This window comes from Leuresthes tenuis, unplaced genomic scaffold (genome assembly GCF_036924035.1).
Source record: "Leuresthes tenuis unplaced genomic scaffold, fLeuTen1.0.hap1 SCAF_19, whole genome shotgun sequence".
Classification (NCBI taxonomy): Eukaryota; Metazoa; Chordata; class Actinopteri; order Atheriniformes; family Atherinopsidae; genus Leuresthes; species Leuresthes tenuis.
The window spans coordinates 32,340,792-32,358,344 of record NW_027325373.1 but is presented as its reverse complement, the minus strand read 5'-3'; the positions used below and the strand labels follow the sequence as shown (position 1 = coordinate 32,358,344).

Sequence of the window (17,553 nt, the reverse complement as noted above, 5' to 3'; positions counted from 1 at the left end):
GGTGGCAGGAAAGGTGTCACTGAACCACAGAAGCAGCAAAAAATGTTTCTGCTTATTCTTAGAGATTTTACAATGAATGAATGAAATTTAACCTCATGGAGGCACTGAAGGAAAAGTCACATGGTCACTAAAATTGTTAGGAATTAGTGTAACAGTGCACAACATCCATGGTTCTATGAGCTTTCAGTACAGCAGAGGAAAGATAGACTCTCCCTCGAAGAGTTTTTCTTACATTGGAAAGTAATTGCAGGGTATTTTTTGTGTGGAGAAGTAGCTGCGGTGGCGTGTGTGCTCTGAGTGTAAAAGGCGTGCGCTGAAGTGAGTCGACATCTTTGAGTGTATCAGATCGGCGCCTCCCCCACCTTCTGTGTCAAAGCCCCGACCTTAATTAAGCCCTAATTTTAGCACCATTTGCATCTCCTGTAACACTTTGGTTTGAATGGTTGCAACTCCGAGCGACGGGAAGCTTCATGTCCTCCTCATTTGAATCCTGTTTGTGTTTTCAGTTACCCGGCAGTATGTGACTTCCTGATGAACAATAATCTGTTGTCTGTAATACGAGCACATGAAGCTCAGGATGCAGGGTGAGTCGGATCTCTCTCTGATTGGTCAGAGCTTCTACTGTCTGCAGTCTGTTTCAGATGATGCTTTCGTCATGATTAAAGTGTTTGCTCAGATGTCCAACTGTCTGTCTGTCTGTCAGGTATCGAATGTACAGGAAAAGTCAGACGACAGGCTTCCCGTCTTTAATCACAATCTTTTCTGCTCCCAACTACCTGGACGTGTACAACAATAAAGGTATGAGAAGGGAGGATGGAAACCTTGGCAACGGGTTGGAAAGTCCTTGGATGTGGAGATGTTGATGTGTTTGTTTTGTCTTCAGCGGCGGTGCTGAAATACGAGAACAATGTGATGAACATCCGGCAGTTTAACTGCTCCCCTCACCCCTACTGGCTGCCCAACTTCATGGACGTCTTCACCTGGTCTCTGCCCTTTGTTGGAGAGAAAGGTTGGAGCCATTTTTGTTTGAATTTAAAGTAAAATTCACTTAGATAGATTAGATTAGATAGATTAGTGTTCACGAATGTTTTCAGTCTTATGGGGAGCTTTTTATCTGCTCAAACCAACAGACGTTGTGGAGTTTGAACGTTTTCTGCACAGTGTTTTATTTGTGAAAGTTTGTGGTCTGATTTCACAGTGACGGAGATGCTGGTTAACGTGCTGAACATCTGCTCCGATGATGAGCTGATGTCCGAAGGCGACGACACGTGTGAAGGTAAGAAAGCCTCCCATCAGACTCTTCCAACTTATTTTATGTTCAATATTTAAAGACTCGACGCTCTCTCTGAGTCTGTAAATCCAACACATTTATGTGGTTTTTTGCAGCTCCTTCATTTATTGGACTCCTTAAACTTCAGCAAATTCACAGCTTTAATTTCCCTGGCTGATATTTATTGCTGCAGCTGTGTGATCATCTTTTAGGCAGACCAGGAAATACTCTGTTACAGGAAGATAAATGCATGGAGCAGCTTAAAACACTCTGATACATTAGTCCTTTAATCCTGGAAATAATCTCCAGGTGATAGACAGTTGACTTCATAACTGACTGTTGGAGTTCAGGTCTGAGTCCATAACAACGCCCAGATTTCTGGCCTGGTTGGTGGTTTTTAACATCCCAGATTTTTAACCGTCGGTTCCAAAGACAATACCCTCTGTTTTGTTTTTGTTTAACTGAAGTAAACTCTTGGTCATCCAGTTGTTTATTTGTTTAAGACACTTAATAAATGTTGGTCGATGTGGTGATGTAGGTCTGTGGGTCGTCCGCATAACTGTGGCAGCATATTTATTTTAGATTTTAACATTGGTGATGTTCACGTCTTTAAAGGTTTGTATTGCGTCTCTGATGACTTTCCTGTATTGGTTCAGTGGTAACGATGCAGATAAAGGAGGAATTTTGCTCCACGTACAGGTACCAACAAGTCATTTCACACAGTTTGGAACCTGTCTGAACAAAGAAAGTATTTCATCACAGCACAGGCACGAAGCACGTCAGCTCTCTGTGCTTATCAGTTGATTAAAAATCCACATATTTGGAGTGTTTGTGGCAGCAGGATGATGCATTTATAACCACAGTGTGCCTCACTGATGTGCGCTCACTGATTGTGGACAAGCTGCAGCACAGCTCCATGAACATGTGTCCATATACCTCCGGTGAGCAGTCAGAGAAACCCTCAGTGTAAAGACTGGCATGTTTCCATGGTGACCTGCCGTGGGCGTTTAACACTGAATGCGATTAATCAAATGCAGTTAAGCCTGATGAGGAAGTGAAACCCTGAAGGAAGTCTAAGGGTTGTGTAAGCTGCTAAAAGGGGTCGTATTTACAATCGTAGAGCGATTCGGTGTCACAGCTCTGCTGCTGGTTCGTCTTTAATCACGTGTGTGTGTTTGCAAGCGTGTGATTTCTGCCCCTTTTAGTATCAGCGGCCCTTCCTCTGTGTTAGTGACACCTCTAAAAAAGACTAATGGTGTAATGATGCTACAGTTGCGTGAAGATATGCATCACTTTGTGTTCTGGTTGAAGCTGTTACAATTATTTAAAAACGAGTAATTCAGTAGTGCACAGGGAGCCATTCTCAGATGACCAGAGAGCACTTTATGCTTACTTATAAATCAGTTGTGTGCACAAATGGACTGACAGAACGTTAACATGTTTTTCCATGACGTCATAGTTCAGAACAGGTGACTGGTTTTATGGGTAGTGGATGACATATTAGATGTAACCAGTTGTAGTTGCAGACGTAAAACATGAACAGCTTTCATTCTCCTCTTGATGCGACCTGGCGAGTCGCCGGTTCTTTGTTTTCAGACGGTCTGTAACAGACACACCACCATTAGACGCTTCATTTGATTACATCTTGTCGCCTCCTTTCTGATGACATCATGCAGGTCGTAGAAGATTCTGACCAGAAACATCCGGCGCAAGTTTTAAAAAGGCATCTCCAGGAAGGAAATTGTGTTAAGTGGTTGCTGATTTGGTTTGGACTTTCCAAACCCTCACGGCTCTGTTTATTCTGCTCTGCATTGTAACAGTATGTGTGTGTGCAACCAACATCTCCAGTTTAATGTCACAACACCATGAGAAAGTGTCACAAAGCAAAAATGATAATACGAGACAACAGTATGAAAGAGCTCTTATGATGGTGTTGATGTTTTTTTTCTTGCATCTCGTCTCAGTTTGTTACACAAGCTTTTCCAGAGTGACCTATTTTCTCCCACAGGACACTCTGCTCCTGAATGCCTCATTTGTAGTTCAGACTTTTCTTTACTTTGTGACATCACGTTGAAACACATTTGCCTGCCCAGTGGATAGGTTGACACAACGAAACAGCTCTGTTCTCCAACACATGAGCAGTCAGAGCAGATTATGTTTTTGAACATAGGTAAAACTCTTCTGAATTATAATCTTGTGCAAAAGACAAGACTAATTTATTTCTAACATATAATTCAAGAACAATGTGATCCATGGGGCTTTACAGTGAACATGAAAGCATTAAAATCTGAGAAAAGTAAAACAGAGAGAGGTACTGTATAGTGAAAGTCATTAAGGATGCACCGATGCCATATTTTCTTTTTAAACCGAGTACAAGTACTTACCTTTTAGTACTTTCCGATACGAGTACCGATATGAGTACTAATCAAGGCCATTACAGTTCTTACAATTCAAACCATCTTATTTTCTTTAGGCATATTCAACCCAAATACAACTGCACTTTGTGCATCTTAGTAATATAAAACTTCTCTTAGTGCAACATATTGTTTTAACATTTTAACTTTCACAAACACATTGCAGGAAAATCAAGCTCCTGTCACACTGGTGTTGGTTGTGTAGTATTGGAACACTTTGTGTTATCAATCAAAGTCCTTCAGTTCCATTAAATCAATCCATCTAATGCAGTGGTGAACAGGAAAGTCTTCAGGTTTGATATAAAAGATGAAGAGCTGATTCAGACCTACAGTTTTCTGGGAGTTTGTTCCTCATATATGATCCATAAAAATTGAAAGCAGCTTCTCTATGTTCTAATTCTAAAGAACGGAGAGGAAACCTGTTCCTCAAGGTTCAGAACATAGCAGAAGGTCTGAGATGAAACCATTTAAAGCTTTAAAGACCAACAGCAGAGTTTAAAACCAACAGGAAGCAGTGTAGAGACCTCAGGATGGAGGGATATGATCCACTTTTCTGGTCTTGTGAGGACTGAATTAGCTGTCTGATCATCTTTTATTCTCCAACTGAGCCGATATGACTGTTGGAGTTCAGGTCTGAGTCCATAATAACACCTAGATTTCTGGCCTGGTTTGTGGTTTTTAACATTACAAACTGAAGCTGAGCTCAGTTTCTTCTTTGGCTCCAAAGACAACGGAACAAAATTCTGGATTATCCAGTTGTTTATTTGTTTGAGACATTTAACGAGTGTTTGTGAGGGATTATAATCCCCAGGTGATGTAGATCTGTGTATGGTCCCCATAACTACGGCAGCATATTTAGTTGCTTTATATAATCTGAGTCAGTGGGAGCATGTAAATGTTGAAAAAGAGGCCCCAGGATAGAACCATGTGGAACTCCACATGCCATGTTTGTCCAATCACACAGACAGAAAGTAGTTTCTGTAGTTTAAATGTATGTTGTATATATGTTGTGGTTAGGTCGCTTAGGTCCTATTACAGTGAGACAGAAACGTTACCACTAACTTGTTTAACTGGATCTCGTTTAATACTTTAACAATCGCGCTTCTCAGTGTGATGATGTGGACCGAACCCTGACTGGAAGATTTAAACCGTTCTTAACATTTTCTCTTTGGCTCCAAAGACAGCAACCTTTGGTTTTTTTTAACCTCCATGAGGTTAAATTTCATTCCTTAACAGAAGGAAATACTTGACCATCCAGTTGTGTATTTGTTTAAGGCACTTAATGAATGTTGGTCAATGTTGGGATGTAGATCTGTGTGTCGTCAGGGATTAACATTAGTTATCTTAAAGCCTTTTAAAGTCTGCATTTTTTTATTCTGGTGACTCTTCTGTGCTGGTGCTGTGGTTTCGATGCATTTTAAGCATCCTTAACAATGAACGGTGATCAGTGTATTTGTAGTTCATCCTCCAGCCAGAAGGGGGAAACAATGTTCCATTACATCAGATTAAATATTTAAAAATGATAAACAGAATCATGTGCATACAGATTTAGATACACAATATTTAAATATTTTACATACTGAATTCACATTTGTACAAGGATAATTGACACATTTTTACACATGAAATATTACTTCTATTAAAAATTATTTATAATTTCCTGAGCTGTGGGAAATAATGCAGTTAATAAAACTGATTCACGAGTTTAAATGTTTTAAACCGGAGTAAATTGAAGAATTTGTTGTGAAACTCGTGCTTGATTGTCATGTTCTTTCCTCACATTTCATTTCCTGTCCTCTCATTTTGCTCTGCAGGCGGCGCTCCAGCCGTCAGGAAGGAGGTGATCCGGAATAAGATCCGGGCCATTGGAAAGATGGCCCGCGTCTTCTCTGTGCTCAGGTGTGTGTTGTGTTTCGGACTGTCGAGGTCAGTTTTGATTTAAAAAATTACATTTTTATGTTTAAGGTGAGGAGCAGTAAGGTTTGAAATGTTCTGACTCTTTAAATTGGAGTAATTTTACTATTCGATTGTTCCAATGAATGACTTTAAAGGACAGATTTATCTTTAAAAGTCAAATAAATTAGGTTATTAGACAGAAAATACAGTTACAGCCTTTGCTCTACTTTAGTATAAGGCTAATGACTTCTTACTTGATTTACATTTGTCCTCCTTTAATCTTGCAGAAGTGTGTCAGAATAATTTGTCCTTAAACTGTGAGTGTTCCTGTTCTGAAATGAGTTATTTCAGAGCTCAGAACAGCATTACAGCCACGTTATTGTTGAATTGATCACTGTCACAGAGTGGCAGGAGCTGGCTGATTAAACAGCCTGTCTCAGCTTCGATTCATAAACCAGTGACTGGTTTTAAGGTCATTACACTGAAACGCCACTTTGTTTTATACCATACAAGAGCTTCTGTTCCATTACACTTAAGAACTGAACTGCAGTCACATAAAACAGAGGATTTAAAAAAAGGAAAGCGCCACCCACACACTGGCAGAGAAGCCACATCCAGGATTTCAGACACCAACCGCACATAAACATGTGCAGTATCTAATCAGAAACCAGAGTTTCTCAGAACTGGTTTCAAACATTTGAGATGTTTTCAAGTGATAAATGGTTCAAACTATAATAACAGCAGCTTTCTGACCTCATTTTTGCTGGCAGCAGCTCGGAGTGAGTTTTTTTTTGTTTTTTTACACTTATAACCTTGACATCAGAGGCATCGCAGTGACACACCTGGAGCACACCTGTTTAAGACTGCCAATCAAAATCTGATGCAGGTTAAACATCCAAACCTGCTTTAAAGGACGGTCTTTGTCTTAACGTGTGGACATGAGGTTGAGATATGAGGTTTTGCATTAGAAGAGTACTTTTAATAAAAAATAAATAAAAAAAGAAAGATTGATTCAAATACTCAATCAAATTCTATTTAAAAATGCATCCAAAAGATGCCTGGAGGCCTTTTTGGAAAAGCTCAGTTTTGGTTTCAGTCTCGATGCCGTCTGCTCAGCTTAACTTTGTGTTGTTTTTGTGTTTTCAGAGAGGAGAATGAGAGCGTGCTGCAGCTGAAGGGTCTGACCCCGACGGGAACGCTGCCTCTTGGAGTTTTATCCGGAGGTCGACAAACCCTTCAGAGCGGTGAGCACAAACGCAGCCGAGCATCCCACCAAACACTAACCAGAGACCAGCTAACACTAACTGCCCCCTGCCTGCACTCACACCCCAAAACTAACCGCTGACAAACCGCCCCCCTCCTCATCATCAACACTTCAGCACACACACAGGAACACACATGTCAGGTGGTGTTCAGAGAGCTCCACCATGCTGCCATAAAAAGACAGCCAGAGAGCGCAAAGGCACTTCCTGCTACTTCCAAACCTCACTGATGCTTTCACCCTTACACAGCTCAGGTTTTACACATGTACACGCTGGACCTCAACGTTTTTTAACTCAGAATTAAAATATTTATCACAACCAACGTGCACGGAAACAAACTGACCGGCGTCAGGCCTCTTATTATTGGAGATGAATCAGTTCCTTTTCGTAACTTCATAGAGACAAACGTGAGAGCGAGTTGGGACCAAAGTGGATTAAAAGAAAAACTAGAAAACTTTCAGGAAGTTTTAAACTTGTTGATTCATGATAAGAATGAAATCATATCAAATAATGCATTTAACAACAGTGAATATGTGACTTTAGCTCAGAATCAAACATCCAGACTTTGAGGAAACATTAAAGTCGGGTCTGTTGGTAATTACATCATCAATCAGAAATGTCAGTCTTCTGTGAGTGAAACAGATTTGACTTGAGATGCTTATCCTCAGTTTGTTAATCTGAAGAACGTTTTCTAATCATTCAGCTGCTTTATTCACACCATGTTGATACAACTCATGGCCGCTAGTCCCTCAAAGATATTAAAACTGTATCATGTGATTACTTCAGTATTTATTGAGTCGGTTTATCCGATTAACAGTCAAACCGCCACGTAGAGCCAGTCAGTTCATCTTTACAAACTCTGTTAGTATCATACCGACCAATCACCAACACTCTCAAAAGGCTGAGGAAGAGTCTAAAAACAGTAGGTGTCAGGTTTATGTAAAGTAATTGATATGAACCAAGGTGGCCCTGCTTTTAAAGCAACTGATGAGTCAAATTTAGACATCTTCACCCTCTTTAGAATGTCGAGTTTTGGATTTATGTGTAAAGTTTTCTATGAAAATCTGTTCTTCCTACTGTAGTTTGTCTTTTCAGGGCAGCATGGTGTCGACACATCCTCCTGTTTTTGTTAACCGTGATGGCAACGATGACGATGATGATGATTGTTGTTGCACCTCCTCTGTGAATCATGTAGCTCTAACCTGATCAGGATGGAGGGAGGGGTGGAGGGAGGGAGGGGAGGTGGGGTGAGGGGTTGTATGATGATTGATTCCATGTTAACGTGACTGACTGACTGCATTGATATTTAACGTTCCCACTTTCTCTCCATTGGTTTTGGGCATGGCACTTCTACTCACGCTTACACAGCCACCGTAGAGGCAGAAGAAGCACGAGGTATGCAACCCTTTCTGTCCGTCTGTCTCCATCTCTGTGTGTTTGTCTATGACTCTGGAAGCTTCTGTGTTCAGACAGAAAACTGTTGGAATAGACAGAAAGTCCACTCTGCAGCACCAGAAACGAGTCGCTGCTGATCTGGAACCAGTTTTTCTGCAGCAAATCAAAGTTTAAGGGCTTATAATCAAGTAAATACAGCCTCAGATAAACTTGGCATGATTGTAAATGACTGGATGGATGCAGCTCTCACAGCGTGACTCACTGTAGTTTGTTATCCGGTTCTATGGAGGATTGAAACTGCCATAATCCCAATTAGATTAAAAAAAAAAAAAGTATATATATTTTTTATTGATATATTATATAAATATGTAGCAAAATAAATAAGTTTATATGATAAGAAATGCTTCTAAAATAGATGCATAATTTAAACTTGTGTCAGTGTTTATTCACTTAGTTTTCAATTTTACTTTTTAAAATGTTTTAATTGGAATCCATTTAATTTCTTTCTTTGTTGATATATTAGTCTCATCTATCAATGTAGTCCCCCCAAATTATTTATTTATTTATTTTAATTTAATTTCATATTACATTTTTAAATACAATTTTTGTACATTTTTTTAGATATATTTTTTCTTTAGTTCCCGAAGGTCATTTATTTCCATGTTTTCTTTTTACATTCAACTTAGTTATTCAAATGAGGGGGCGGGCTTTAAGAATTTGTCATTGGCTCTCGAGTTACAGAAGATGGTGTCTAAAACCGGAAGTAGTAAAAAGGGTGTTTCCGGTATCGAAGCTTCTACATAAATTACTTGTTAATTCAACAGTTCGGAACAGTTTGTGTTCTCTTTGTCACTGTTAAGTCATCTTAAGCTGAATTTAGGCTGTTGTTCTGACTGCAAGTTAAGCTAGCCGCTAACGCTGCTAGCCTTCTCCACTTCACTGTGATGTAAAAACTTAAGTAAAAAATGCAAAGAAAAACACGACAGAAGCAAATCGGTAATCTCTTAAAAATAATTTGGAGGAAATTAATAGATTAATAAAATGTAAAGGAAAATGATACAGAAATTAATACAAATAAAGAAAATAAACTTAATGTATTCCAATTCCAAAATAAAGAATAGAATTGAAAATAGTGTCAAAGTAAATAAATAACAACATTAACACAATATTAAATGAATGCAGTTTAAAATGAAAATATTTGTTTCACTTTCTATATGACTATAAATTAATTTATCATTTAAGTTTAGTAGCATTTCTCATTCATGTAGCCACTCATGTTAGTTTAATCCAGAGATGTGTAATATTTCCAGCAGGAGTTTTACAAACTGTTCCTTGAATAAAACAGAGCTGGTTCTTCTGTCCACTGTGAGCAGGGAAGGAGTAAAACCTGCAGTGAGTTCACACATTGTTACTCTGCCATCAGCTGAAACGGGCCACCATGTTCTGTGTGGATCCGAACAAGTTTCCACAGAACCAAATGTTCCGTTTCACCCGACAAATCAAACTTAAACAAACTCATGTAACAGCTGATTTACAAACAGAAACTTTAACAGTTAGAAAAGGGTGCATTTTTTTCCCTCTGTGACATAAAAAATGTGATCAGCTGTAATAACAGTGAAATAACTCTGTTTCTTTGTCTTCATGCTGTCTTTGTCCTGTTCTGAAGTAAGTTTCCTCTCTTGGTTCACTCAGTCACCCTCGTGCTGTGGTCTGTCTAATTCGTGTACATTTAATGATGATAATAATATTGATGCGAGCAGCAGAGTCAGAAATCAACCAGGTGTTTGAAAAATACTAATAAAAGAACATCATAAAAAATATCTATAAATAGTAATGATCAGATGATTATTACATTTCTTGATATATACAAATATTAGATATTATGAAAGTATATAATGATGGTAATAAATATCAGCAATTATTATACATTTATAATTTTTATGATGAAATTTAGGAAAATTAAATTAATTGAATGAATAAAAAGTAAATAAACAAAAGCAGTTTTATTTATTCAGTTTTTACGTGTAATGTTTACGATGTATTATTTGTTTTTGTGCACTTTTGTCAAACATCAGTTGTTTTTAAATGTGCTTTAAAAGGTGACATTACAATGATATATATATATATATATATATATATATGTATGAATGATATAATATTTTTAAAAAATCATATCAAATTAAATATGTAGATTCTTAAAAATAAGATTCTCATAGATGTGATTTAGGAGAAATTTTCACTGTATTGGAAAATTATTAAATTATTCATAAAATTTCTAGAAAAGAATATAATTTGTTTTAAAAAGGCTTCTGCGAAAATTCAATAAAATTTGTTGTTAATTTATTTATTGGTAAAAAATTTTAATGGACATAACTCTTGACTGGAAAATCAGTATTTGAATATATTTGAAAATATATTGAAAAGTCAAACATTATTGATTAAAAATGACAGTAATAGTGATTCAGAAAAAATATATAAAAAAGTTATCATAGAAAAGTCTGAAAATTACTGAGGATTAAGTATGATAAATATGTTTTAGCAATTTTTAATAAAAATAATATATAAATAATAATTAACATTTTAAAACCAGAAATTTTAATTTAAAAGAAAATTATGTAAAAAATTGTCGTAGACTGTTAATAAAATGTTAGATTTAAGATGTTTTCATCTGAAAAAGATATCAATACAATTAATCAATAATGATTTAGAAAAGAAACAATTTAAGAACATTAACTGTAAGATTTAAAGAAAAATATTAATGAAACAATTTTGAAATAAAAAAAAAAAAAAAGTTGAAGCAACGTGACTAAAAAAAGACGAAATAACAAAGAAATGTCTCAGCAGATGGTTCTGTTTGTACTAAAGCTGGACCTTAACTAACGATGTGGTTCTGGATGGGTTTTTGAACCGGGTCAGACCCGTTAAAGTCGCCTCAGTGCAAATCGAAACCAGCTCAGACCAGGTGACTCTCTGACTCAGCTGTTAGCGTCCGGTTTTGGTTCTTTTCTATCTGACGGTCTCCCGTTTCCTCGCAGCCATCCAAGGCTTCAACCCACAGCATAAGATCCAGAGCTTCGAGGAGGCCCGCGGTCTGGACCGGATCAACGAGCGGATGCCCCCCCGCCGCGACAGCAAGCAGCAGGAGGCTCCGCCCTCCCTCAACAACCTGCCGGCCAGCACCGGACCTCCGGACAAGAACGGCACCAACGCCCAGGCCTAGTTCCTCCTCACCTCGCCTCCTCTTCCTCTCTTCCTCCTCCCCCTCCTGTCCTCCCCCGTCCTCTCAGAGCCGAGGGGATGCGGCGTTTCAGTCCGAGCGCTTATTTATTTTATCATCGAGTAAATATCATCGTTTGAGACTGAACAGAGACTCCAGGGCGCCGGTACTCCACCCACACCTGTGTGCCGGCCTCCTGTCTTCTTCTTTGTTTTTGTTTTTGTTTTTGATTTGGGGGGGGGGAGTGACGGTCATTCAACGCTGTGTTTGTGCCCACACTCACACACACACACACACACACACAAACAGGCACACACACATCCTTTCTTATGCCAACGATAGTGTGACTGAGCTCCGCCGAGCTAGTATTGACATTTATACTATATATGTATATTTTAATTGTTCCCGCTTTTCAATGTGATGTTGTTTTTTTTTTTTTTTTGTTTTTTTTAACAACACATAGATTTATTTACCCAGAGCTGATGGGAGGAGGGGGAGGAGAGTTGAACGGTCATTCCGCTTCATTACGACTCTGAAACAAATCTTATAGAAGCTGACGATGAGGGAAGACGACAGGATGTGGCTGAAAGCTTCGGGTCCGACTGAATGTGGAAGAGGTTGCTGTAATTTCAACGTCATACTCGCCGAGTTCAGCCACAGGACGACGGGGCGATATACACACGCAGAGAAAAAGGGAAGCAGAGCCTAAAAGCTCATAAAGCAACAACGGGATGTGAGAAAATCTTAAAAGATGTCATGTTTTGGTTCTAAGACGTGAGACGAGATGATGGAAAGATCCAAAAAAATCTAAAGCAAATGAACGAAACTAGAAAAACAGAAAAAATCTTTTTTTTTTTAAATCTCCCTAAAGTAAATATCATGTAGTTATCCAAAAAATACAAAACAAATGTAACAAAAATGTTTAAAAATATTTTCATTAAAATTACCAAAAATCTTTTATCAAAAGGTTTGATTAAGTAACAAGAAAATATTCAAACTTATTCTGGATTTTTTTAGTTTGATAAAGGCATTTTCTCTGAATAATCTGAATTTCTGGAAAATGTCAATTGTTCATGAATTATTACAAAAATCTATCGGTTTAATCAAAGAAAAAAGTTGAACATCAAAAACTGATAAGAATCAGATTTTTTTTCTATTAAATTTCTGAAAAAGTAAAAGATGAAATCAAAGAAATGGTAATTAGATAAATATTTGCTTCTTAAAAGTGTGAAAAGTTCCAGAAAAAATCCAATTTAAAATGAATATTATTATTAAAAAGGTTAGATATTTATGAAATCTCAGGTTTTTGAAAATATTCTGAAGATTTTCTTCATAAAGTTAAAAAATATTTCAAACATTTCTGAAAACCTTCATTTGAGTCTCTTAAAAACTCTTAAAAAGCAAACCTGTAATTTTAGGAGAAAATCTTAATTTCTTTCTGAGCTGAGAAAGAAGTTGAGCAACAAGCCTGCGATGCTCCGGGACGTTCGGACCTCCGGTTTCAGAACCAGCCGTTCGGACGACTGCTGAAAGTCGAGCATTTTGTTATAATTACTGAAAATAAGCGTCTGAACATGAAGACGAAGCAGGTGGAGGTGTTTCTGGTGTGTTTCCGGTGTGATGGGGACCTGGGTGGGGTTGATCTGATCATGTGTTATTTGATTTCGGGGCAGGTCAAGACTGCTGGGCCTCGTTTCTCAGAACATATCTCACAGAATGTACAGAACCAGTTTTTCTTTACAGCTTCATCTGAAACTTTTGTGGAATTCATGTACTGCGAGGCCTCATTTATGTAGACGTTTCACTCCATTCAAATAAAAAACTGAAAAGTAGCCCATTGTCAGTCTCTTTCAATGCTACCAAGGACGCTGCCAGGCAGCCAATCAGAGGCCAGCGTGGGAGCTGCTGGTGCTCTCATGTCGCTTAGCAACATGGGCCTCCTCATGGTTACCTGAAGGTCAGAGATGATGAGAACTCCGGTGGCGGGGGCATCTGAACACAGCACAGCGGAGGCGATGAGCGTTGCCACGGAAACACGGAGGCGTGTAAGTGTAGTGTGTCGAAGAGTGTGTGTTTCTGAGGTCAAAGGTCAGAGCAGACAAGAGAGGCAGACCTCTGGAAAAAGGATGGAGTGAGAGCAGGATGAAGGTGGAGAATAGGTGTGGGAGGAGAAAGTTTTGTGTCTTAGCTCATTCGGGGCCGTTTTGTTTGTTTCCTGTCGATGGTTTTTGTCTCTTCGTCGTCATTTTGACACGTTTTATGTCATCTGGTTTGTCATTTTGTATTCTATCGTCTCAGTTTTTGGGGCCTGTAGTTTTGAGCTGTTTTATGTCGTCTTTGTGTTTTCTTTCAGTGATTTTGTAAGTAACTTTGTTTCCACTTCTGATTGTTTTGCATCTTTTCGTGGTCATCTTGTGTCTCTTCGGTATTCTCCTTTGTTTTGTATTTTCATCTCTAGTTGTTTCGATCCGATTGTGATATTTCAGGGGGTTTTTTGTGTGTGCATTGGCAGTAATTTTCATCACTTTTTTCTATCTAGTTTCTTATGTTGTGTTGCTTCTAAGTTGTGTGTCTGATTGTTGTATCTCTCGTCATTGTATTCATGTTTGTATTTGTCTCGTCTTTTTTAGCCTTTCTGCCTCTTTGTTTGTTTTGTGCGTCTTGATGTGCTGGTTTTGTTAGTCTGTGGTTCCCGTGTGTGTCTCTGTCCGTGCAGGTAAAACTGACTCAGGTTGTTGCTGGTTGACGGCTCATTAATAACTTCTAGGTGCTGGATGTGTTAAAAAACACAACAAATTGTTTACTAGATTTATTTAAGTCGTACGACAGAAACGAAGGATGATGAGGTTGAAAGATGGACGGACGTCATCCACCTGTACAGGTGTAAGAGTGCCAGGTGAGGACAAACAACAGTGCTCAATATAAAGACAATATTTTCCAGATAAATCAGCTCACAGTAAAAACACAAATAAAAGTTGCACACAATAAATAAAAACAGCTGCTGAGCGACTCGAGTAAAAGAGCAAAAACCAGCAGAGTCGTATCATGAAGAGAGTTCTGACTGCCGGCAGGTAACGTCTCAGGTGAGTCCTCGGGTCTCTGAAAGTGTGCTACAATTTGCTTCTTTCAAGCTTCAGTATGTTGTATTTATATCTGAGAGCGCCCTCTGCTGGACCGAGAGAAAAACTAAATCTTTAACACTTTAATAAATGTATTTCATTCGTCCAACATGAAGCGTTCAGATTCAGTTTTCAGCCCATAATGTAGATGGCTAATTAAATCAGTGAGGTCATACAACCCTCCGCTTTTCTGAGTCTTTGATATGAACATTTCATGTTTCTGTATCTTCATATCTTAATATGTTGCATGTAAATCAAAATAAGAGAATCTGAAGACATGTTGTTACACAGAGCGCCCCCTGCTGTGTGGGCATCCACACTTTGTTTCCATCACTGCTGTCACAGGCTCCAAAGATCAACAATTGAGTGTTAACTAGTTAAAATAATAAAAATAATACTTTTCATTCACGTCCTTTAGTGTCAACATGTTCATCCCCGAACAGCTCGGACAGGCTGCTTATTAATGCATATAAATCATATCTGTCAGAACATTTTTACAACCTGCTGAAAAGTAGGTTCAAAAGAACTTCAAAGTATGTCATTAAAAGTTGGATGTTGGCACAGAAGCGCCATCTTCTGCTATCTGTAGATACCTGGACAGCTTTGGTTTAGTTGGACTTAAAACTTGGTGTAAATGGTCAAATTTGATGGCGAAAGGGAGAAAATCAATCTTAAAGACTAAAATCAGAACCGAGCTGCTTCCTCCTGCACTTTCTAAACTGTTTTTGACCTAAATGGATAAAGTTTATGAGTTGAATTGTTTAATAACCACTTTTCAGTCATTTGGTGTAAAATGTGTTCATAAAAAGCTGAAATTTGATTTTCTCCTAAATAACAAAGCTAGTGTTAATTTTATGAAGTCAGTATCAGGTGCTATATTATTAATAAAGATTTGCATATATTGTTAAAATAATTTTGACCTGCATTGGACAGATTGATGACATGTTGATCATCATGTTGAATACAAATGGACTGATCTGTTCATGTCAACATTATTCTGAAGGTTATTTCAGGAATAAACTTGCTTTTTAAATGAGAGATACGGGTGTTTAACATGGCTGCCTCGTGAATCCTGCGTTTTTTTGGACTGTTGTTTGATCGCGTAGGTAGTGTAGGGTCATATGGCTGCCAGCGGTAATAATGGCGGGGAGTTTTAAGGACAAGCTTGTAAAGAAAGTCTGCAATTGCACAACTCTCTTTTTCTGGTGTGCCCTCTCGTGGATTCCCACGTTAACAGACGTAGAATGTGAACAATTACACCCACAACAGAGGAATTTGTTTACATGATTAAAAAGCAAATATATTCCTGGTCTTACTCTGCAGGATCCCTGTAAACAAGATGGCCAAGATGCCTGCGGGAGCCCCAAAATTTGGTGCACCAAAAGTCACCAAAAATACAACACTGTATAACGTGAGCTTCACATTCTCTGTAACAGCCAATCAGATGATAGTTAAAAAAAAAACAATGTTCTGTGGCGGTGGGCGAACATGTAAGTTAACAGTTTTGTTATTAATTCAGAGAAAGACAGAAGCTTTGTTTAAATCACAAAACAACCTGATCCTTATTTGTCACTTTATCAACAACAGAGTAAAGTATGAAACGGATTGAAAAAGCTTACAGCGACACTTTTTTCTAACGTGAATCATCTGACAAATTTCATGTCTGCAGATTGAAAACATCTCACGAGGCTGCTCATTTCCCCAAAACTACTATCTGCATCATTTAATTATTAACAACTTACAAGCTAGAAATGAGGTTTCCACCTGTTTTCAGTTCACGAGTGGAAAAGTGAGTTAAGCTACAGTTTAAAATTTACCAGAAAACAATAAAAATATTGGTTAAAAAGAAATCTGTATTTCAAGTGTCACAAATCTGCATGCAGATAAATATTTAAAGGGATTTGTGAGTGGAAATGTATCAGAACAAGTGAGTGTTTTAGCTGAAGCCATGATGCAAGGCAGAGTGATGTTTTTTGGTTCAAATTAGGTGAAAATCGCTGCTGCAGGAGATGTTACAGTTCTTAGATACGAGTCAAGACAAACTAAGAAATAATCAACACGATCGCAAATCGCAATTGTTTCTGTCAGGATCCTGTAGGAAGTTCGTATAAAGAGCCAAATAAGATCTCAGCGCTGCATATTATACAGTTGGCCACAACATATTTACTGGAAAACTGGGCGGGACCATCTGCCACAGAACTAAACTGATTTGAATCTTATTTAAAATACAGAAACTACTTTCTGTCTGTAGGTGATCACACATCTGATCGGACAAACACAGCATGTGGAGTTCCTCAGAGTTCAATCCTGGGGCCTCTTTTATTCAACATTTACATGCTCCCACTGACTCAGATTATGTAAAGCAACTAAATATGCTTCCTTATTTATGAGGACCACACACAGATCTACATCACCTGGGGATTTTAATCCCTTACAAACACTTGTTAAGTGTCTCGAACAAATAAACAACCGGATGATCCAGAATTTCCTTCAGTTAAACAAAAACAAATCAGAGCTCACTGTCTTTGGTCACGAATAATCTCAGGAGTAAAAGTCAGGAAGTTTTGTTCAAACAAAAACGACTCAGTGGACATATGTCAGGCGCTGGCCAACGTCAATTGTGACTCTGTATTTTTGTTCCTGTCAGGATCCTGTAGGAATGTCATATAAATGGCCAAATACCTCTTAGATGAGCGCCCTCTGTGGTAGGTGACTCATGTAACATAGGTTACCGCGGTTATCCTACCCCTGTTGCCAGCCCAATATCAGAAACACCAAATCCATCCCAAAGACAACTGCGAACATGCAGACCTCTCTTTAAGATGTCAACCTCTGGAGGTGTAACCTCTGTGAGACTAAATGACACATGGACTGTGTTGTTGATGATGATGATGATGATGATGTGGTGGGAGGTGGGTTGATATATCATAGTGACGACTTGCAAGCAGTAGTGGTTATAAGTGCAGCACAGGTAATATGT

General features: G+C 38.3%; 1 protein-coding gene across 2 annotated transcripts in view; it reads left to right on the top strand.

Moving 5' to 3' along the window:
• Positions 1-12,468, top strand: part of ppp3ccb (protein phosphatase 3, catalytic subunit, gamma isozyme, b) — a 33,109-nt gene extending 20,641 nt beyond the window's left edge. The window contains exons 7-14 of one of the 2 annotated variants that reach the window (XM_072372105.1): positions 507-584; positions 704-798; positions 884-1,009; positions 1,199-1,276; positions 5,499-5,583; positions 6,727-6,824; positions 8,211-8,237; positions 11,273-12,465. In XM_072372105.1, the coding sequence (XP_072228206.1) occupies positions 507-584; positions 704-798; positions 884-1,009; positions 1,199-1,276; positions 5,499-5,583; positions 6,727-6,824; positions 8,211-8,237; positions 11,273-11,457 (772 nt within the window). In that variant the 3' untranslated portion in view covers positions 11,458-12,465. Of the gene's footprint in view, positions 1-506; positions 585-703; positions 799-883; positions 1,010-1,198; positions 1,277-5,498; positions 5,584-6,726; positions 6,825-8,210; positions 8,238-11,272 lie in introns of both variants that reach the window. The other variant, XM_072372106.1, reaches the window with a different exon arrangement.
• The last annotated feature ends 5,085 nt before the right edge of the window (positions 12,469-17,553 follow it).